This window comes from Plasmodium vivax, chromosome 5, assembly GCF_000002415.2.
Source record: "Plasmodium vivax chromosome 5, whole genome shotgun sequence".
NCBI classification, from domain to species: domain Eukaryota; phylum Apicomplexa; class Aconoidasida; order Haemosporida; family Plasmodiidae; genus Plasmodium; species Plasmodium vivax.
This window is the reverse complement of record NC_009910.1, coordinates 846,229-868,711: the sequence shown is the minus strand read 5'-3', so window position 1 is coordinate 868,711 and position 22,483 is coordinate 846,229. Positions and strand designations below refer to the sequence as shown.

At 35.0% G+C, this 22,483-nt stretch overlaps 7 protein-coding genes across 7 annotated transcripts; 4 read left to right on the top strand and 3 right to left on the bottom strand.

Annotated features, from left to right (window-relative positions):
• Window positions 1–529: 529 nt before the first annotated feature.
• PVX_089840 (RAD protein (Pv-fam-e)) lies at window positions 530–1,957 on the bottom strand. Its single transcript, XM_001615008.1, has 2 exons — window positions 1,542–1,957; window positions 530–1,265 (listed from the first exon to the last, which is right to left on the bottom strand). The coding sequence occupies exons 1-2, from the start codon at window positions 1,629–1,631 to the stop codon at window positions 654–656; spliced, it is 702 nt and encodes a 233-aa protein (XP_001615058.1). The 5' UTR covers window positions 1,632–1,957; the 3' UTR covers window positions 530–653.
• A 2,868-nt stretch (window positions 1,958–4,825) lies between these two features.
• PVX_089835 (RAD protein (Pv-fam-e)) lies at window positions 4,826–6,003 on the top strand (the record flags this gene model as incomplete). Its single annotated transcript, XM_001615007.1, has 2 exons — window positions 4,826–4,879; window positions 5,053–6,003. 2 exons carry the CDS (start codon window positions 4,826–4,828, stop codon window positions 6,001–6,003), a joined length of 1,005 nt encoding a protein of 334 aa, XP_001615057.1.
• Window positions 6,004–10,338: 4,335 nt separating this feature from the next.
• PVX_089830 (RAD protein (Pv-fam-e)) lies at window positions 10,339–11,181 on the bottom strand (the record flags this gene model as incomplete). Its single annotated transcript, XM_001615006.1, has 2 exons — window positions 10,339–10,914; window positions 11,089–11,181. The coding sequence occupies 2 exons, from the start codon at window positions 11,179–11,181 to the stop codon at window positions 10,339–10,341; spliced, it is 669 nt and encodes a 222-aa protein (XP_001615056.1).
• A 1,760-nt stretch (window positions 11,182–12,941) lies between these two features.
• Window positions 12,942–14,074, bottom strand: PVX_089825 (RAD protein (Pv-fam-e); the record flags this gene model as incomplete). Its single annotated transcript, XM_001615005.1, has 2 exons — window positions 13,754–14,074; window positions 12,942–13,598 (listed from the first exon to the last, which is right to left on the bottom strand). Exons 1-2 carry the CDS (start codon window positions 13,844–13,846, stop codon window positions 12,942–12,944), a joined length of 750 nt encoding a protein of 249 aa, XP_001615055.1. The 5' UTR covers window positions 13,847–14,074.
• A 3,239-nt stretch (window positions 14,075–17,313) lies between these two features.
• Window positions 17,314–17,952, top strand: PVX_089820 (RAD protein (Pv-fam-e); the record flags this gene model as incomplete). The annotated part of the gene is made up of 2 exons (XM_001615004.1): window positions 17,314–17,397; window positions 17,542–17,952. 2 exons carry the CDS (start codon window positions 17,314–17,316, stop codon window positions 17,950–17,952), a joined length of 495 nt encoding a protein of 164 aa, XP_001615054.1.
• Window positions 17,953–18,009: 57 nt separating this feature from the next.
• Window positions 18,010–18,183, top strand: PVX_089815 (RAD protein (Pv-fam-e); the record flags this gene model as incomplete). The annotated part of the gene is made up of 1 exon (XM_001615003.1): window positions 18,010–18,183. One exon carries the CDS (start codon window positions 18,010–18,012, stop codon window positions 18,181–18,183), a length of 174 nt encoding a protein of 57 aa, XP_001615053.1.
• A 2,622-nt stretch (window positions 18,184–20,805) lies between these two features.
• On the top strand, window positions 20,806–22,483 carry PVX_089810 (RAD protein (Pv-fam-e)). Its single transcript, XM_001615002.1, has 2 exons — window positions 20,806–21,007; window positions 21,145–22,483. The coding sequence occupies exons 1-2, from the start codon at window positions 20,948–20,950 to the stop codon at window positions 21,943–21,945; spliced, it is 861 nt and encodes a 286-aa protein (XP_001615052.1). The 5' UTR covers window positions 20,806–20,947; the 3' UTR covers window positions 21,946–22,483.

Sequence of the window (22,483 nt, the reverse complement as noted above, 5' to 3'; positions counted from 1 at the left end):
AACAATCTTAAAAATTATACTCTTTTAATTAAAAGACCAAACAAATATCCTTGTGTTAAATTCTTCTCAGAAGTAGCATTTTACACAAAAGTATTTTCTTGTTTAAATCATTTGACAGGTAATTTGGGGGAGATGGCAGGTAGCACATATCTGTGACTGCGGCTGGTAAGGTAATGTTGCATCGTTACATTGTTTTGGTGCTACATTAGGGTTTTTTTTTTTTTTTTTTTTTTTTTCCTTTCTCCCCTTACTCTATAACTTCCTAAATTGATAGTTATTTTATTTGTTAAGTTTAATAAATTATATACCACCCCTTTTGAGGGGTACTTCTCATCAATTCGCTCTTCCATTTGTGGCTATTTTTTTTTGTTACGCCTATTTGTGCGTTCGGTGGTGCGATCGCTGGCGCGTTCGCTGGAGCGTTCGATGGTGCGTTCGCAGACACATTCGCTGATGCGCTTGATGGTGCGTTCACTGGCGAGCTCCTGGGTGTGCTCCTTGGCGTGCCCCTTCGTGTGCTCCTTCTCGTGCTCCCTCGTGTGCTCCTCTCACAGGGTGACCCATAGGTGAACCTACTGGAGCACAATAGAGGAAGCCATTAGAGGACCCATTGGAGAACCCATTGGAGCGCCCACCTGTGCAGCCTTTTCCCATTACGCTTTGTAAGTTTCTATCATATTCTTCATAGCCTTGGTCCACTTCTTCTTATTATCTCTTGTTAATTTTTCACAGGACCACATATAGCTTGAGAGGAAAATTCGGAAACTTAACTGCAACATTAATTTACTGTTGGCCATGGAAAAGAAGCGATTTTCATACGATTCGTCTAGCGTATCTAAATCGCGTGTTAGGCCTGAATGACAGTCCATTAAGAATTTCAATCGTTGCTCATCAGGCATACCAATTTTTGCTGCTGATTCTGTAAAAACTAGCCATAGGTGATTTATCATCTTATTGTATTTACCCTTATGGTAATCATTCACGTAGTAAAAAACAATGTAGGCCTTTTTTTTATCGGCAAAAAGAAAGCCTGTGTTGCACGACAGTTTCTCTATATCATTTCTGGTCAGTTTTTTTGATATATCCTTCTCTTCACATCCGAATGGCAAAACTTTGCTGCTTACATATGGCTCAGTAAAGCTAATATGTCTGCTTCTTTGGGATAAATCTTCATTTGTGTAAAGTGGCAGTTCGACAAGCTTTCTTGGGCGCGATTGTGGCTGCGATTCTGGCAGAATGCTTAAGTTGTTGAAGCAAACGGGGTTCTAAAAGGAAGTAATGGGGGGTTAGCAGTATGTACGCGCAATGGGTAGTTGAGCGGTAAAAACTGTTTATTATACACTCTCGCGCGTATGGGTCGCACGAACGAGTGAGACCGCATAAACCACGGAGGTGACTTATTCTGTGCTGTTCAAAGGAAAACACTCATTATTTTATTTTTATTTCATTTTTATTTCATTTTTATTTCATTTTTATTTCATTTTTGCTTAATTTTTATTTCATTTTCGCTTAATTTTTGCTTAATTTTTATCGTTTCTTACTAATAATATGGAGATAATTACGAAAATAAACGACATCAAGATGAGGTATCTTACAGAGCATTGGCTTTTCGAATTTGCATTTTTTTTCATTTTTTTTTTAAACGCGTGAGGTATTTTGTAAAATGAAAAAAAAATAGAGGTTATGTTTTGTAGGTTTTGTGAATTAGTTAAGATAACTAAAAACAAAAAGTAAAAAATTCGTTGATTAAAAAGTTACGTATTTGGGTTCTATATATTTAGGGAAAAATACATAGTTCGCCCTTTTAAATAAAAAAAAAAAAAAAAAAAAAATTAGCCAAGGGGCCAACAAGAACAAAGAAAAAAAAGAAGCAAAATATGCAAAAGAAACTGGGTGGTACACGATGATTGGCACTGCTATACTGCCATTGGTATTTTTTTTTTCCCCATCGCAGTTTATCCCCCTATGCAATAGGGCTGTAGGAAAAATATCTGCATGCTGATCATGGTTGGTGTCATAGTGCATATGCTTATTTTCGCGCGGAATAAAAAATATACAGCGAACGAAAAAAAATAAAAAGATAAAAAGGTAATAAAATACGCGAAAAAATGTGAAAAATAAGGGAAAAAAAGTAGGCATACACGGGAAAAGAAGTAGTCTTGCATGGAAAAAAAAGTGGGCTTGCATGGGAAAAATAGTGGGTTTGCATGGGAAAAAAAAGTACGCATCATATTGGGGAAAAAAAAGTACGCATCATACTGGGGAAAAAAAAGTACGCATCATACTGGGGAAAAAAAAGTACGCATCATATTTGGGAAAAAAAAGTACGCACCATATTTGGGAAAAAATACGCATCATATTTGGGAAAAAATACGCATCATATTGGGGAAAAAAAATTATTTATAGATGGGGAAAAAAATTATTTACAAATAGGGCAAAAAGTGTACATGTAAATAATGCCAAAAGTGTTCCCTCATGGCGAACAAAAATCGATAACATTATACGATGCTAAAAGGAAAAAATGAAAAAGAAAAAGCGCTAATCGCATAATTAACAGTATTATTATAAATGATAGGCCTGCGTCAAAGAATCTGTAGGAAAATGCGGCAACTTTTAGAAACCCCTAATTATGCAACTGTATCTATGTACGTAACAGCTACGGCTGAGAATAAATAAAATGCTTAATAGAAAAATGGTACCTTTAAATTTCTCATATTCTTAATTCGTAAAAACCACACACTGTTTAAGGTTATCTTTAAATAGTTAGGACTTTGAAAAGTTTATAATAGAAAATAAAAAAGGTAAATATTTCATCCTATCAGCAGAAAGTAATAAAAAAGGGCAATGCTTTTTTTTATTTTATTTTTTAACTCTGTTTTGATTTTAGAAAGGCTGTATAGGCCAATGAATGAGCTACGTTCCCTTCGATAGGCTACTACCTCATTTGAGGTCCTGCAGATTGGCGAAGCCAAGTCGGCCCATTATCCCATTTTAAAGAAAAAAGAAAAAAAATTCTATTAGCTATGACACTTCGAAACCCAGCATGAATTCTGCTACCATCAAAGTGCAGGCGGATAATTAGCGGTGGAGGGGGGAATCTCTCTCTATACATTTACATATACGTTTATATATGCATACATGCCATACGTATACGAAAATTATGCTGCCATCATTCTTCCCTTTCCCTCCTTAAATCTGTTTCGTCCCCTGCTGCACGTGGCACTCGGTATTGCAGCCTTTTCATGGGTACACGTAAAATTGAAGTGCAGAATTATCTGCATATTGCAAAGAAGCGTATGACTGCTCATACTTAATAGTGCTGTAAAAGGGGGCAGTTGTAAAGCGAAAACTTTAGCGCCCCTGTACAGGTTAGACTACTAGACAACTATAACACCTTTGTTAAAGCGAGTGTGGCGTAGGGATAAGCGTCGCATGCCTATACTTACGTGCGCACATTCGCTACCGCTTTACCAGTGGAACGAACGTGAAATGAACATCGTTGCTTCGATTAAGAGGGCCGATTGCAGTGAAATACTACGAGTGTGTCTTCCTGGTGAAGAAGGAAGTGCGCGAATGGCTTGTAACGAATTTAGGGCGTATCCTTTTCTGTAGAAGCTGCAGTCATGGTCACTACTAAATTGCGCCGTTGAGAAGGGGCCTAATTAAACCTTTGAAGAAGACAACTACGCTCACCACTCCATTTGGCAGATTCGCAGAATCATTCCATCACCTACCCATTGATCGCTCTCACATGATCGTCAAATAGCTTTTTATTCTTTTCGCAAAAAAGAGGGAATCCTTATGATAGAAAGGTGAACCCAAGTGTTAAAAAAAAAAAACATATAAATGTATGCATACATGTGGGTGTATATATTGGCCTATGTTTATCTAATCCGTTTAAATTACCCCTGAACCTACTCACACATTTTTGTGTAAAAATAGATTGCGTTGATTTATAGGCGTCCACGAGGGGAGCGCAGGAAGTATCCAACAGGCACATGTGCATTTTTTATACCTGTTGGAGAAAATCATCAAATAGTTGGCATTTTTTCTGAGAAAAGGTAAACTTCCTCTTTTGCGCATATTATTATTATTTGTTTTCACTGCGTTAACGTGGCTAGCGAATTACTCCTCACGTTTTATCTTCGCATTTGAATTAATTAGCTGTTTTTAATTTATTGCTAGCCTTTTTTTCTCTGTTTCATATTTAGAAATACTTCCAAATGGTATTTCTTCTAAGCTACAGAGTTGGCAGCCGGGGCGGTCGCATTGCATTGCGTTGAAATCGATCGAGTAGACTACAACTTCATGTTTGTGTGCACTTTCGCGTATATAAGGATCGCTTGTACAGTTGGGAGTCTCTGTTTTATTTTATTATTTTTTTTTTTTTATACCTTTGCTAATTCGAAATGTTTGCCCCGTATTTGCATACCCCATATGCACCTCGCGCTATAAGCTGTGCACTGCTTATTTTCCTTTTTGCAGGGCGTATTTCCCCCAATTAGACTTTTTTCATGAATTTTTTTGTTTTTTTTTGTTACCTAACGGGGTGCAATAAAATGAGAAAAATGCTACCTTTCGCGAGCAGAGGGGGGGTCACTTTCTGCCGTTTTGCGCGTAAGTGCACGTGCGCATGCGTAGTTGCACCCATTTGTACATATTAAACGTTGCCATGTTTTGCCCCCCTCAAGTGCGAGAAGTACACGCCAACTTCACGTGAAGATCAATTCTTTCCTATGTGGACCATTTTTTTAATTAAAAATATGAAAGTAAAGACATACCCTGTAAATCAACAGCCTTCTTCCTAATTCACAATGTGAGGAAAATGATTAAATTTAATCTGCTCCGATTGACAGCTATCCTGCTGTTGTCATTTCAGGTAAGTGCTCTGATATTCAAAAGAAGTGGCTGCCCTTTTGAGAGAACATGATGTGACGTGATAAGACATTTTTTTTTCTATTTTTTTATCCCCATTGGGGAATATCTCATCGGTTATCTTCTATTATGTAAAGACCCCCCCTCGTGTAACTAATTTTTATGACATTTTTGCAGAGCTCCCTTTGGAAATCAAAAGCATGGCGGTTGCCCAAATTGCAGCTCTCCAGGTACTTAAAAGATTTTTCCGATTGGACATTACATGGAAGGAACATATTCTTCAAAAGGAATGTTAGCGAGTACCAGAATTGGCAAAAGGGGGTAAAAGGGGAAGAGAGAATGTTAGCAGGAAAGGAAGAAGAGAAGCAAAAACGCCAGAAAGTAGAACGAAAAATAAAACGTAAAAGGAGCAACGAAACAAAGAAGGTCAATCAGGAGGGCAAAGAAAAGGACCCAAAAAGGGTTATCCAGGGGACACCCAAAAAGGGAAAAATAACTGAAAAAAAGGAAGAGGCAAATGAGGGCGAAGACGCAAAGTGTATAAATAAGTATAAAGCGGAAGACAAAGCCAAGGATGAAGAAAACCAAGACGGAGACTTAAAACTAGGCGAAGGCGAAATCCGAAGCAGTAAAAAACCCAACGCAGTGAGCCATCGATTGCCTTTCGAATGCGAAGAGCTTCACATTCCGGAAGGCCTAAATATAAACCAGGCGATGAAACGCATTCACTCCGTGCACTTTATTTTTATAAGCCAAAAAAAGGCGTGCACTATATTTTGTTGTCACTGTAAATACAAGAAGGAAATGTTTCACCATATGGTAGACGAAATATGGGAAGCATACAAAGAGACCGCCTTAAAAGAAAGGGTACCAGAAGAAATTCAAGTGAAGCTCTGGATGGGATGTAAAGACGAACTTATGGATGATGTGGAATATATGGAACAGATTTCTAAAAAACATCTCTATCCGATTGTTAAAAAAAATGTTATAGTGAGAAGAAATTTTGACGAATTTGTGAAGCGCTTTAACATATGGTGGGATGCCACTATGGAAAAGAAGAAGAACCTGTGGATGGCACTTTTGAAAGAGAAAATTGAAAGTTACAAATCGGAAAGTATGCCAACGTAGCCAAATGGAAAAACAAAATGAAACATGTTAATCGTTCGTTTTGAAAAAGTGTGCGTAGGTACGTGTGTATGTGGGCACGCATATACATTTTTGGTAATTCGGAAGGGCGAAGAAGTAGGGGCGTTAGTAATGGCGCGGAGAGGGAAGAAAGATTATTTGTACTCCCTCCACACACATACAAACGCATACATGCAAACATACAGGTATAAACTCATTTGTCCCTCCTCTAGTGTGGCAACCCCAAAGAGGAAGGAAATGGGAAAATAACTTTATACCACAGTGTGTCTATTTGGAGATATCTTATCCGCTCCCTCTTTATTGTGAATGTGTGCATCCTCAAAGTGGGTCCCCGCGTAGGCACTACTTTACGTTGGATGTTCCAATTTTACAACATTCCTATAAGGTTGATTTGTTTCCTTTGTATGGAGTCTCTTTTTCCTATGTGCAGTATGCATACCTTTTGCGCTGTTTTCCATTTACCCCTCGTTTGGTTCACCAATTGATGGCGTATTCAAAGTTTAGCTATTCCCTTCCTACATACATAATTGCTACTGCCAGTGATTCTATTATTTGTCTTTGCATGCTTCCCTTTTTCGTAGTATAACTTTTGTTTGTTTAATAAACCGCTTTAATTCCCGGGAAAACGTTCCCGCTCAACCGTTTGGGCATCCCACTTACAATCCATGCGTCGACAAGAACGAATTTATAAAAGATCCCCCTCTCCATATGTACGTATAAGGAGAACCTGCTTGTTTTTATCTGAAACAAAGTGGGCACTTATCCATGCAGTGCAGTATAGGTGTCCTCCCAGGAAGTTCATAAACGGAGATGCTTAACTTCATATTTAAGGAGGTTTCCCCTTATGATAGCATTTTAGCATTATTCTAATTTTACCGAATGGTGAAGCGAGGCCCTCATGTGCAAAGAAAATAAAAAAAAAAATCGCCTTACAAATTATCCCTTACCTTTTACAAAGAGGCGAATAACCCAAAGTGCAGTGAATCGCTTATGCCAATGCGCGTAAACTATCATAAGCGCTCACCATATTACGAAAAGGAGAACCAAAATGGCGAATTAATGCGACTAACTTATTTTCAGACGCAAGTATAATTAATTCGCTGGTTAAATGTATACATAAGCTACATCGCGCGAATGTCCCAATTTATCCTGATGCAATTAGTGAGTAAGCAGAAATGAAATTCCTTTTCACTATTCTTCAATGAACGATCAACTAGGGCACGTAACAGTTAAAAAGAAAATTAAAAAAAAAACAGAAGAGGAAGCTATATTTCATTAGCAAAGCTACATTTCAAAATTACAACACTGCAAATGGATAAATAGGAAGATACCCTTTTTCGCGTAATGCTCATATCGCTATAATATCAAATATTTATTTTTCCAATGTTTTTACCTTCACGCTATATAGAAATCCATGGCAATTGTTTTTCCCGTAATTGTGCTTCTCCCAATGGATGTTAAATTTTAATTGCTTCTATAAATTTGTGTATTTTCGGCTCGTTCCCTTCCGTAAATTAGGCCTCATCTCGGGTACGTATTAAAAAGGATAAAGTGCATTAAAAAAATGGAAATAAAAAAAAAACACATTTTTTGATAAACTTTATAGCTTAGCCATGTTTCATTTGTAAAATTGCGTAACCCGTGTAATATAGCAATTTAAACCAGTTTGATCTTTTCGCCTGTATCTCCATGCAATGGCTAATTTTTTTTTTTTTTTTTTTAAGTCTCCTTTATGAACATCTTGAGTGTGGATCCACTCCGAATTGAAAATTTCCGCACCTCGGCGCATTCCTCCCGTGCTTCATAAAATTTATGTACAGAATATGCGAACGTTAACTTTATTCTTTTACATTAACAAGTCGAAAGTGAGAGAAAAAAATAACCCCTCAGAATATGCAAATAATTTCGGCCATGCTTATCTCCAATTTAAAGGCATTCCTTTTTTTTACTCTCTTTGAAATATTTCCTTTTACATTATTATGCTTCATTGGACCATAAAAATTTGCACACATTATTTGAAGAAATGGGAAACATAAGCATGCACTTATGTGGCCTTAAGGAAGCACTAACTGCAGGAGAATAAATTATACATTTCAAAAGTGCATACACATTTTTTGCATTACAAATTTAAAAGGAACCCATTTATTTTTATTTTTTTTTGATGCGATTTTCCTAGAAGTGCATAATATCTCTGATTATATATTTTCATTTTAGAATGAGCATAATTAAATGTTTCTTGAATGAACCTCATTTTGCATAGTACTAGATGCCCCAAAGTAAGTATAATTTTGCACACAAGGGAAAAAATGAGCGCACTTCTCCGATCATTTTGTTAGTTCGCCGCTAATGTGCCTTAAAGGAGATTAGCACATGTATGTTATACAGTGGGAAGTGTTTTTTTTTTTTTTCCAATGATGTAAATGGAAATGTTCGTAATATGATCACTATGCGTAGCATTTCAAATCAGCTTAGCACGCCATGTTATAGCGAACATATCAACTGGGTAGTCTCCATGGGTTGTGTCGTGTGTTTGGTCGAAAGGGGGGATGACCCCAAAAAGAAAGCCATATTGTAACGTTTAAGCACCTGGGAATCAGTCCTAAGATAATTCAAACAAACATATTAGGTATATAACATAAATTAAAATTAAAGAAAATCAAAAAAAAAATTCTTCTCCCCTGATAGTTGCGCAATTCCAGTGTGACGATTTAAGAATAAACCTTTTGTCATTTCGGAAGTGAAATCATGGGTATTCACACGTGCTCGTTCGCTTGGTGCATATACACCGAAGCTGTAACAAGTAAAAAAAAGAAAAAGAAACTATGTATACCTAAACTCATTTTTACACATATTCCTTAAAATTAAAGGATTATACAATTTAATTTACCAGATAATAACAAGCATGCAAAAAAAGGCAAAAATTACGCGCCGAAAAAAGCTACAATGTTTTGTAAATATAAAATAAGCTCAAGGGGTGTGTTCATCAAAAGTAAAAAGTTTATCCCTTCATATTGAACACTGTGCCTGTTGTTTTCTCATCAAATTTTTTGGATTAAACTGTACACGGGGAATATGCTGACCACTCTTCATGAAAAATCGCACCTCAGAAATGTGAAGAGCTGCATAACGTTTCCCTTTCTAGTAGTGCAAATAAAGGGGGAAAAAAGGTACACTTATAAAGTGACATTTAAAGTGATCAATATAAAAAATTTACGATTTACTGTGTGTCATAAGTTTTTTTTGTTTTTTTTTTTTAAATTCGTTATGTTCTCCTGTTCTGCTGCACTCAGCAGTATCACAATTTGTGCCTCGTTAAAATGTGCTCCATTTTGGAGAAGTGCTTTCCCAATATGTTACGCAGGATCAATTATTTGTTAACTCATCTGCAGTTGTTAGAAGCACTTTGTTTTCATTGGAATAACCCCCTGATGTGATAGGTGCCACAGCTGCAGGGCAAATGTACCCACATGCGTACATATTTCTACGTGTGATCCCTTCCACTTTTCGAATGTCCCTCCCTAAAACAATGTTACGGAATAACCTTAGCGAAGGTACTCTCTGATTTTTCGTTGCAGCTGCTCGGATTTACACAATGGAGCGGTCCGTCACACGCCGTTTCTCAAAAATTTAAGTAATTACATAAAAGTAATGATAGGGGGCATATGCCATTTGCATTAGCGTATGCATTCTTGACGATCCCGCGAATGAAAGCACCACGCGGAGTGTCTCTCGTCTAGTTTAAAAATCTATTTTTCACTTTGATATTACGAAATAGGTTATGAAGAAATGCTTAAATGAGGGTAGCAGTAGTTCATGCCTTTTCATTTATCATCAAAATAATGACAAAAAAAAATAATAAAATAAATAAATGGGAGCAAATTAAAGGTAGCTCATAAGCTAAACATATGATAACATGCATAAGGACACAGAATTTTTAATAAGTGAAATAATTCCAAGGCCTACAAAAATGCAACGTTTGCAATTTCGTAGCATGCGATGAGGTGGTCTCTAAATAAGATGTTTACACAAAAAAAAAAAATAAAATAATAAAATGAAATAAAAAAAAAGATAAGTAGGGCACCTTTGGGCACCCCCTTTAATGGTTATTCACATTTTATTATATCCCTTTTCAGGTTTTTATTTCTCCTCTTCCTGCATAATGTAACTACAATGTAGTGTTGCCTCTTCCCGGTAATAGCACTCACACTGCTAGGGAGAGCACCGCCCTACGGACGTCTGCAGAGTTGCTGCGTCACCGCTGCCTTTCCGCTGCCTTTCCGTGCCGCTTTCCCCCCAAGTAAATGCTCAACACGGTTACTAATCTTTATAGTGGTCTAACCGGTAAAGCAAAATCTTGGACCACCTATCCACGTGGTGCTTCATTATGGTGTTCCATATATTCTTAGTGCGCTTCATAAACAAGTCAAATTCAGATAACCATATGATTCTTTTTCTCATGAAAATGTAAAAACGTCTTTTGCTAAATTGGAAAGTTTGCTCTATTTCTTCTTTGGCCGCCTCATTATATTCCATTACAAATTTCAAACGATAATCGTGTGGCATTCTTTTATTCTTTGCTAATAACATAAAATTTTTCCAAACCTCGCTGCACATGGCTTCAAATTTTTTTTTAAATCTTTCATTATAATGATCAAATGTAGTAGTTGCTTTTTGCTTATCTACTTGCGCAGCCCCGCGTGTAGTCTGCTTTTTGATCCCTTCTTCATTTGCGGCTTTACTCCTCTCATCTTCCTGCTTCCCTTTATAGTCACTTACATTCGATTCTGACTTTACCTTACGTAACTTATGTGATGCCTCGGCTAATTTTCTCCAGCGGGTGCCGCTTGGTTTCAGATTTGACAATGCCATAATACTTCGTGCGCGAAGTGTATTCTACAAAAGTGGTAAAAGAGTCAGCACACGGAAAAAAAAAAAAATTACACTACATTACGTTGCACTACACTACATTGGATTGCACTACAATGCAGCACAGTGCAGCCAAACCAGCAATACGCATCTACCCAAAGCAGAAACGCATTTTTCATTTTTCCTAAATCATGTGAATACCTCTCTTCCCAGTAATACTACGCTGAACAGTGCCCCCAGGAGAAGGAAAAAAAATCTAGACCTGCTAAATTGCAACCCCCCAATTCGTACCATTTTTTTGGAGCAAAATATTTTTACAAATTCGTATTATTAGCCAATCGCTTTTTTAATAAAGCATAAAAATTAAGCTTATAGTAAGGATGTATACAATTTCTATGTCATAATATTTTTAATGAACAGCTAATTTGTTACATTCTATCATAAAAATAAAAAAGAGAAAAACTTAAAGATTAAACCTAGTCTCTATTGCTGCAAAGAAAGAAGAGGGTTTTTTTTTTTTTTTTTCTATGCCATTTTGACACTGTCAAATAGAAAAAAAGGAACAAAATTAAAAAAAACTAAGAAAAAAACAGAGATAAAAACAATTGTTCAAGGTGAATAAAAAATTACAAGCAGATGTAGAAATAAAGCAAAACAAACAAAATTAACAAAATAAATATTAATCTATAAAAGAACAAATTAGAAAAAAAAAAAAAAATGGCAATAAACAATCCTACGTTAAGGGTACACCCCCGTTGCGCAAAAAAAAAAAAAAAAAAAAAAAGAAAAATGAACCCACCTAAATTGTTATACAACTAAAATAAAATTAAAATGTTTAACCCGATAAAACCAAAATTGGCACCTACAAAAAAAAGCCTCTATATGATTCAGCAAAAATAGGGAATTACTTCTAACTAGTTATATATACAGAATGATCGAACGAAAAAAAAAGAAAAAAAAAATTGCTATATATATAGAAAAATGAAGAAGTCATTTTTTTCTAATCACTTGTAATTCTAAAACACACTGAATCATTCACAGGATAAGCAACATGAATGCGCTAGCTCGTGCATCCTTATGCTTAAACTTTTCTTAAAAAAAATTCCAAACTTGTTAAGAGTCACTATTATTTCTTTTTAGCCATTCCCAAAGCGTCAGATGTGTTGAAATGAAGTTAATCCCTTAGTAGAATTAAGCATTCCCCCGAGTTGTTGCTGCATCTGCGGAGATCACCACCAGCGTTACGTGATCGCTCTGCGTTTGATTATCCTTACGAGGTGTAAAAGGCAAATTGAATGTGCCCCTACACAGGTGTATACTCTTACGTGTGCATGTTAGTATGTATGCCTGGCTACCCTGCGAGTGCACCCTGTAGAGTGATTCGCATCCACAGTGAAATAGCGAAAGGGGTTACAAAAGGGAATTTTGAAAAGGGGAAAGCGGCAGCTCACAGCTGTTCGTTCACCGTTTTACGAATCGGCAAAAAGGTGGAACGGCAAATGGTTAAAGGGAAAGAGGAAAAAGTAAAAAAAATGACCATGCGAGGGATGGAGAAAAAAAATTGACAAAAAAGAATCATTAAAAAAAAAAAAGATTATATAGGGACATCAAAATTAAACATGCTCAATTGTATAATGCGAAAGCATCTCCTTTTTAAATTAATATATCCTCACAGGAAAAAAAATAAAAAACAAAATAAAAAACAAAAAAAAGAAAAAAAAAAAAAAAGAGCGGATCTCACATCTACTAAAAATGAAAATAAAAAAAATGTTTTCCAACATATGTTAAGCCACATGTTAGTAATTATGGGGAAGGACAAGGCGGGATTTTCCGTCTTCGCATAATCACATTTGTTCGCCTTTGGCCCACGCCCCGCGTACTGCGCTGATTTGCCTCTCCTCTTTAATAAGTAGGGTACACGCGTGAAGGGGTACCCACTGAAGGGTAGGTTTGTTCTCCTCTCTTCTGTTCTCTTCTGTTTTGCTTCCTTTTCGAAAGGTTGTCACCCGTTCCCCACCCAGTGGCACAACCCTCCTCGCGCGCTGTTCCGTCTGCTACGCTTCCGACACCGCCCTGACTTGCGATTGGATTATTTTTTTTGCCAAAATTGTAGTCCACTTGAGCTCACACTTTTTCATCTCCTTCATCCACAACTTTTTGAAGCGAACAATAAATGCTTCAAGTTCTGAATACCATATTTTTTTTTTTTGAATAAAAGTGTAAAATTTCTTTTCAAAAATTTTTTCCATCACTTCCAAGTCTTTTGTAAGTCCCGGGTAGAATTCCATTAAATGCGCCATTCGTTCTTCTTCTGACATTCCATTTTTTAATGCCTCCTCTGTAAATTTTCGCACTAACCTGTTCATCATCAAATAGTATTTTTTTTTTAAATACTGGTTATAGTAGTAGTATATGATATATGTCTTCTTTTTTTTTATCAAAATAAAACCACCGGAAAGGAGCAAATTGCGTAATTGCCACTTTTTTAATTTTTTGCTAAGGTCTGATCGTTTGCACCCGAATGGGAGTTCGCCACTGCTAGGGTCTTCATCTGTGCCGTCATCGTTTTCGTTCTCACTCAGATTTTCTTCCAATTCGATTTGTGCGTTGGATTCTTCTACCAACTCTGAAGCTTCCGATAAATTTCGTGGACATCTACCATGTTCTGCTAATTCGGGTGAGGGAGACGCTCTGGACGAGCTACTAATATTCTGTAAATAAAATGAAAAGAGTGTCAAATGGAAGGGAAAAATGTGCCATTACATGCCTTAATTTTGCAACATTTTTATCTTCAATCGAGATTAAGGGTAATTGTGAAAAAAAAAAAATTTCATGTCATATTTTTTCGAAAGGAAAATTCCCTTACGAGCAATACACCATTTAGTAGGATCAAACACGTTAGGAAGAAACATCTGGGGGGTACGAAAAAAACTTTTTTTAATTCGAAACGGTTTGCCATTTTTCCTTTTTTGGCTTACAATTCAGCTGAGTGATCAATGTAGAATCGCTTAATTGTTTTATATTTTTTAATATACAAATTTTGGGAGGCGTAAATTGTACATCCTATGCGCTCCTCAAATGGCACAACAATCGAGTTGCCAATCACGATTTTAAAAAATAAAAAAAGCTATTAAAAATTTAGAAAGAGGATTGCTATATTTTAACAGTGGGTGGAAAGAATTGCCATAAAAAAGAAGAATTCATTTTGTAGAAAATAAAAAAAAAAGGGGAAATAAATATATAAGCAAATAAAAGCAGCCAAGCAGATAAATCTTAAACGGTAAAAAGAGTTGCGAACAAACCAACGCATGATCTGACAACTTCCGCCTGAACACGTGAAGCACCGACGTGGATTTAATCCATTTGAAAAAATATACCTAAAAATGGAATGATTCGGTTGAGGGATGTTCATCGGGGTCGCCAAAAAGAAAAAAAAAAAAATACATACATGTATATACATATATACATACATATACATATTCCTATGTACGTGGCGCAAAAAAATTATTGTACCTTTTAAAGTACATAGGAATAGAAACGCAGTTTGGACTCACACTCATTAGAAAAACTTGGGAAGGACTAAAATACATCTTTTTAAAAAGAAAAAAAAACATTCCTTTTTTTGCTAATTTCGTTTTAGAGCTGCCATAATTTCAATGCCTCATCCCGTTGTGTATATTGACCATGTTAGAACTGCCCTGTCACTTTTACATACATCGTAATTGCCAGCATTAAGAGGACGCAAATGTAGATTCTTTTCCTTTTTTTCCCACTCTCCCCTTAATGAATAAAAACAATATCCATTCAAATACTTTATAACTTAAAGGTCTTTTCCCTTTTTTCTGTTCATTTTAACCCCTTTTATTTTGTTCCATTTTATGAACTCACAAATTTGTAATTTTTTCGCGAAGGCTTACAATGAAAAGGATTATCCAGAAGGGTAACATTTATTTCTTTTTTTCGACGAATAAAATTAATTTTTAATATATTTCATTTTGATCTTTTTTTCCAAAGTGCCTTTCCAATGAGATTACTATTTTGCGCAGATAACTTCTTTATCCTTTTTTCTAAACACGGTGTTATACTCCCACCGGTGGAAGGTGTGGGTTATTCTAAGGGGCTATTACCCCCACAGGCATAATGACAAATTGGCAGTTTTCTTTCACAACTGTGTATATATAATTTTTTGCCCCTCTATTTTAAATCCACAATTTGTATCAAAAATGTAGATGGGCTGCCCAATTTAGAGGCATTCATCTTTTCCTCACTGGGAAATCGAGCGTTGATTTGCATCCCATTTTGGCATTCCCTCCACTGAGCATTTCGCGCGTGCTGTCTACGAAGTTATGATGGAAAATCGAAATGGTTCTTTTTGCAACCACGCGTGAGGGCGGCCAGGGGTACATCCATGAGTGCAACCCCAAAGATGCATAAACCTCGCCCCCCACTTTCGTCATTCGAACGATCTGCACATGTAAATATATCCATTTTAATTATTCCCTTTGACGGTTGTTCTTTTAACTTTTTGGCACCCCTTTGAGCATTTTTTTCAAACTGCCCACTATTTAATAGCAGTAGTGTGAAGAAGCAAAACGTATTCGCTACTCCTGCTCGTGATCGATTAGGCAGATTTACTGCTGATGTGGATGTTAAATAGGCGACATTTTTTTTTTTAATTTGAATATGCCTGTTCCATATTTTGTATATTTTATGCGAAAGGGTGTAATTTAGGGTTATTGCAAAAGAGGGGTATCCCTTTTTTTTTTTCTTTATTTCCCCTTCCATAAATAGAGCAATATTAGGATAAAAAAAAAACAGATGCATGTCCCTTTTCGTGAAAATGGCAAAAACGTAACAGAACAAACTTCACATGCATAAGTTATATCTAAATTGATCTTTGCAAAGCATGCAGATGTTACGAACGAGGTGATGCCATTACTCCCCTCATGGTACACGTTTTTCTTATCCCCAATTAAGTTTCACATTTGTTCCTATTTATTTCTAACTTATGGTGAATCCAAAAAGGGTTCCTCCTAGACCGTGTCAAAGTTCACGAAGGCGCAAATCACTGCAACTATTTTAGGAAGCAAATTTTCGTTAGCTTCTCACCCAATCAGTGCGTGGCGAAAAGGCTGTTAGGATTCCCATTGCATTGCGATTATAACCAAGCACATATTTTGTGTACCTGCTTGGGCGTGACAAAAATGGGGCACTTCCCGTGGAGGCCAATTTACAGTAAAGGTTGCTGCTTCCACGTAGCTTGTTCGTAGGTTACGCGAAAAGAAAAAGATAATGTAAATGAAAAGGAACCATATTGGTTGTCCCGACGAATCGGCTGTCCCAACGAATTATTCGTTTAGCAGTCGAAAGAAAAGTGGCATATTTGCAGAACCAAAGAGCGCACAGAAAAACGCCTAATGGTTCTAAAATTTTAGCGGTAATGTGAACATTAATGGTAGTTACTATTAAGTGAAGAAATAAAACCGAGTGTTTCAAAAAAAAAAAAAAAACTTTTCCCTTGAATATTTGCAAAGGTTTATACATGAAGGGGGTAAAAGTGCGAATTGTATATGTACGAGTGTAGCTATAACGTGTTGCCTGTCAGCCAAACACGACATATGCGTCTTTTTTTTTTTTTTTTTTTTTTTGCAACTAATGAAATAGATGAACGCGAAATGAATGTAGTTTTTTTAAATATGATGAATTATACATTTTGGCAGTTTTTTTTTGGCCATACGTTTTGGCTATTTTTTTCTAAAATAACAGGGTAGTTCTGGAGGTTGTATTTTTATTCGTGAACAGCACAGTACAGTACGCTACACCGCACCACTTCATTATGCCCTCAGCGGCAACCATTTCGTGGAGGTATTTCATTCACATTGGTTATTCTAATAAATAAAATACCTTTTCAAGTGAATAAAAATTATGTAAAAAAAAAAGAAAGCCTTGAATCTAGCTTGCCCCCCTCTGTTTTACCCTCCGCTTCATCACATTTTAAAATAACTAATTTTTTTTCTCCGCTAGTTGGCCGTTCGCCGACTCTATTACATCTCAGGTACTTGTCATTATTTAGATTTTTTTTTTTAACTTGGTATGATGAGGTATTTTTAAAATAAAAACTACATCCATCTATCCTATTTGGAAAGAATTAACATTATATATTTTTTCTTTTTTTTTTTGCTTGTTTTATTTGAAGGAGCAGATTAATTCTTTCGCAAAGTGCAAAATTATCTGCGCATTTTTGCTGATCATTTGTTTCATTATAGGTTTATATACGTAAATACGTATATACATTCAACTGTTTGTTCATTTTCGCGCTTCTGCTCACCCCCTTGCGGTAAACTTCTACCAATTTGAAACAACTGAAGAAATATTCCTATCGAGCTGTCCCCTATATGACTCTACTAAGCAGCAGCTCACAAAAAAATGGCGAAATTTTTTAATTTAAAAAAATTCGGGTTGTCAAGATGCATCACGTCGCTGATCGTTCTGGTGAACATCTTCCTTATGGTAAGTGAAGACCGCTCACAAATTAGGGTTCCCTTAAAGTTCTAATTGCCATAATCGTGTGCGCCGTAGTGCTATACGTATAGATAGCCACACTAGTGCATCTCCTCAAATGACCCCTCTTTTTTTATGTTGAAACTTTTGCAGGAAAATGCTTGCATGTGGAGCCCCAATAAGAACGAAATATCCAAATTGCAGGCACGTGGCACGGGCCCAAGGCAGTTAGCAGAATCGTCGACAGACGTAGAAAATTCTTTCTCCACTAAATTGCACCAAAAGGAGAAACACAACGAAATTGAAGAAGGAGAAGAAGAAGCCAGCATTTCAAATACCTCTAAGCTACCATTCGGATGTAAAGAGTCAGAAATTAACAGAAATCTAACCATCGATGAGCTAAACAAACTAATCACCTCCTGTTTATTTTTCGTAAGCAATCAAAAAGCCTTCGTCGTATTCCACCACTATACAAATTATTTAAGGTCCTGCTTCCACAACATGATGGATGATTTGCTATATCATTTTTCAAAATCAGCAAAACAGCATGGAGTGTCAGAATAATACAAAAATGAATGCTGGCAACAGTGTAAAGAGGAACTTACCATAAATTTAAACGAAATGGAATACATTTCCAGAAATGAGTTTTATCTCTTCCTACAGAAAAAAATCATTTCTGATTCGGAATTCTTCGCATTTTTGGAAAAATACCAAAACTCCTGGTACGCCATAATTGACGGGTATGAAAAAAAATGGACCACATTTTTGATAGACAAAATAAAGGCCTACAAATGAGAGTAGCGCATCGAAAAGGAGGAGGAGAAGAAGAAGGAGGGGAAACGGAGAATCCGCTAAAGGGAAAATAAAAACTGAGAAGAAGGACATACTAGCGAAAGAAACCACCTCGGAGGAGCGCCCCTAAGAAAAGTTTTATACATGTTTTTGTTCCCTGACAAGGTACCGATAACACGGGGGTACCCCATTAAGGATGATTCGAGGGGGAAATGCCCGAAAAATCAGCACAGGGAAAAGGGCCATCCATCATGCGTTCACCTCATCTTCAGCTATAGCAAAATGATGGTAGAAAAAAATCCGCTCCGTTAGCATTATCTGCCTGTTTTACAAATTAAATGATTTTCCTTTTAATGGTCGAGTATTATCTGAAAACTTTGCCTAAATGGAGAGTGTAAACACATTTGTATTTTACTTATATCCGTTTAACATGCTTTCTTTAATTTATCCTACCATATGTGTACGACAATTTGTGTGATTCTAAGCTGTCCGTTTAACACCCACTTTGTTTTTGTCCTTCATTTGGTTAATATGCAAACGCATGTAGCCTCTTATGCACTTATACGCATTTGTATAAACAAAACTAAAACTGATACATTTGCTTACCCTTCTGTAAATATTAATTTGTTTTTTTTTTTTGTCAACTTTGTAAATATCAAAGAAAATTTTTCCGTTTTTTAGAATCATAAAATAGATTCCCATTACAGTTACGTCATTTCAGCTAGTACCTCACCACTCGATGGTTTTACTAAACATATGCGGGGTTTAAAGGCATATTTCGATCCATTACATATGTACATGTATATGGTATAAAATGCTTTCCCCCCTGAGAAGGTGTCCTTCTCCGTATATTTATTCCAAAGGAGAAATAAGGTCCGTTCGTATAACTCCCTAACTGCGATTTGACAAATGATGTAAGAATGTTGCGTAGAGCAGCCCTCCGTATGTAATTTACGAAGTAGTACGCATAATAGATATACACCTCTGAAGGTTTTATAATGAGTGAAAAAAAAAAAAAATATATATATATCACTCTCCCTCACTGCTTATCTATTTGTGGCCATTTTCACCAATTAGGGAGGAATAAAATGCATTTTATTATCTTCACAATATGCTTAATCGCTCAACATGTGGAGAAGCGCCAAGGAAGTACACTACTTTTCATTGGCTGGAAACACTCCCTCTTTCTGGCTGTTTACATTGCCACCGCCGTAAGGCTCGAACAAAAAGAAAATAAACATTTTTTCGTAAAACAAGCCCGCAACGGATTTTCACTTGAAAAGCATTAATTGGCAAACTAAAATGGTAACCAAAGTTTTAATACAGCTATATGATCATTAAAAGGAAGCAATTCTGCTTTCCCCCATTTGCAGATTTGTATTTAGGACATTCGTAAATTTTTATTTCATTTTTTATGCCATTGAGATGATTAAAGTGGTACGTGCATTATAATTTGGGGGTTCAGAAGGAATACCAATACATACAATGCGCTGTTGAAGTGAAGCATACAGAATGGCAAAAGTGTTTTCCTTTTTTATACTTATTTTGTAAAATCCGTATTTTATAATTTTATTTGCAAACAATTCATATATATGCATGCGTTTATTTTTTCGCATATTATTTTCTTCTATATTTATAATTAGTAAACTTAGTTTTACATATTTGTTATAACTAATACGTACACCAAAAATTTAACGTTTTTTTTTTTCCTTTAGCTTTAAAATTACAGGGACATTACAAAATGTTATGCAATAAATTATAAAGCAGAGGTTTACTTTTTTTTACGTCCTTTCGTAAAAAAAAAAAAAAAAAAAAACGTTAAAAGAGCATTAATGTATCCAAAACGGTGGATTTTTCTTTAAAATATAGATTTAATAAAAAAATTCGTTTTTAATTCATAAATGGTAGCAGAATGGCTTGTATGATAATTTCATTTCGAATCGTCACCTGGGGCGATTTTAAGACAGCCAAACGGTGTCCTATACATATTTTGATGAATTTTATATTATATTACATTCTGTAAGATCAGTACGTGCAAAAGAATATTTTCATTAATAAATAAACTCGTTTTTTATTCTATTTTTTGGAGCCGTTTGTCTTTCTAATGTTAAAATTCATGAGAGACAAAATCGGTATCCATAATTTTATTTATATACAATTCGCGTTAAATTTTTAGACAATAATGTTTATTTTTTTGTATCAGTGAAAAAAAATACAAGCATACATATAAAAAGTACCTAATGACATTTTTTCGTAAATCCTTTAAAAGAATGTTGTCTGTGTTTTTTTTCATATGAGGAAAGCTGTAATCATTTAATTAGAGTTTTTTTTTTTTGTTATTTTTTTCATTTTATTTTATTTTATTTTTTCTTATTTTTTTTATTTTTTTTTTTTTTTTTTTATTTTTTTTTTTTGCTATTTTTTTTTCTGCTACTTTTTTTTTGCTATTTTTTTTTTGCTATTTTTTTTTTGCTATTTTTTTTTATTATTTTTTTTTTTTTTTTTTTGATATATTTTTTTTTTTTTTTATATTCAATTTTATAGTTTACATTTTAGTTGTTTGCCTTGATACCATCCTGGTAATATAGTATAACTCCTACTGATATTTTATAAAGAGCATTTTTTACCATCTTTTTAACAAAACAAACTTTTTTGTGATAAAAAAAATACCAAATTAACGTATTTCTGGTATATAAATTTAAAAATATAAAACTTTTCGCAATTTAAAGTTTTTTTTATCTCAAATTTTATAATAAAAAGCTTCAAAATGTTAAATGCTCCAAGAGTCGTATTTTCCTTCTTCGCTCTGTTGAATGTTATCGTATTGGTAAGGAGCACTTTCAAATTATGCGAAAAATAATACATTTTCATTGCATAAATGGGAAACTCATTAGAAATGTATAATGACTTATTTTTTCTTCCTTTTTTTATCATAATTCCTGAACCTTTTTTTTTTTTTTGTAGAACAATGCTGGAATGCCAAATGACATTGTTGGCTCATCACAATCTAAGCTTAACATAGTCTCCAGATCTCTAGCTGCGGTAGACACAAGCAAATGTGATTTTACAGAATTATACAAATTAGATAAAGGTGAAAATGATAGTTATAAACGTTCTACTAAACCTATGTTTCCAGGACAAGATGAAGAAAAACAATTGTTAGTAGAAGAAAAAATGCTAAAATCATTGATTGAGTCATGGAGCAATTTTTTAGTAATAAATGATAAAGACATGTACACAATACTGTATGGATATTGTAATTTACAAAGCATAAAATATAATAACATGATAGATAGATTGTTTAAGAAGCTTAATGATTTAGCCATCCAAAATGATGTTCTTGAAGAAGAGAAAGTAAAATTATGGAATGAATGCACTAAGGCGATTAGTGGAAAAGCTAAAGAAGCAGACAAATTGTTTGAATCCGTTTGTAATTCACACTTGAAAAATACTTTTAAAAGGACTGGGTCGTTCAAGAGCGACTTAGAAAAATATAATAATTTGTGGGATAAAATTATAAAGGACAATGAAAATTTATGGGGTAAAACTATTGCTAATAAATTAAAAACTTGTCCAAAAAAGACTCCCGTAGAAGAAGCAAAAGAAAAAGGGGAAACTAAACCAAAAGCGGGAGCTAAACCAAAGGCGGGAACTAAACCAAAGGCGGGAACTAAACCAAAGGCGGGAACTAAACCAAAAACGGAAGAAAAACCAAAAACGGAAACGAAAGCAGAAACGGAAACGAAAGCAGAAACAAAAGCATAAGAAACACCTAAGAAAGAGAATTATATAGAAGAAAGATCAAGCAAGGGGCTAGGGAATGCATGAAATAAACGCGGCTTATTAATTACAAAACGAAAAATGATAAGCGCACTGCTATGAAAAGAATCCTAAATAAGGATGACGGAAATTATTTAAGAAAGGAAAATTTTATCTTCATTTAATAAAAAACTGAGGTAGTAGAAATAGCATTTGTTTTTATTTTATTTATTTATTTTATTTATTTCATATTATTTTATTTATTTTATTTTTTCCCATCTTACATCTAATGTGAGCGTTATAATCTTTGTTGTTGTCTCAAAAAAGGCACCTCCATTCATATTAATACATTAGGAATTTTTTTTTTTTTTTTACGCATATCACATCTCCATTGTTTTTATATAATAAATTCATTAAATACGTTTAACATTTTAATTGTATAATTTTTACCATAAAATTGTTTGTGAAGCGCTTAACTTATTTTCTATGCATGCCATAGAGCTAATTCGATTACTACTACCTTTTCATACACTGGTGTTAATAA

Bases quoted from the DNA above. Each gene is read 5' to 3' on its own strand.
- PVX_089840 (XM_001615008.1), bottom strand. From the start codon at position 1,631: ATGAAAAAAAATGCAAATTCGAAAAGCCAATGCTCTGTAAGATACCTC. The intron at 1,266-1,541 runs GTAAGAAACGAT...ACTTCCTTTTAG, and splicing joins TAATTATCTCCATATTATTA to AACCCCGTTTGCTTCAACAA.
- PVX_089810 (XM_001615002.1), top strand. From the start codon at position 20,948: ATGTTAAATGCTCCAAGAGTCGTATTTTCCTTCTTCGCTCTGTTGAAT. The intron at 21,008-21,144 runs GTAAGGAGCACT...TTTTTTTTGTAG, and splicing joins TGTTGAATGTTATCGTATTG to AACAATGCTGGAATGCCAAA.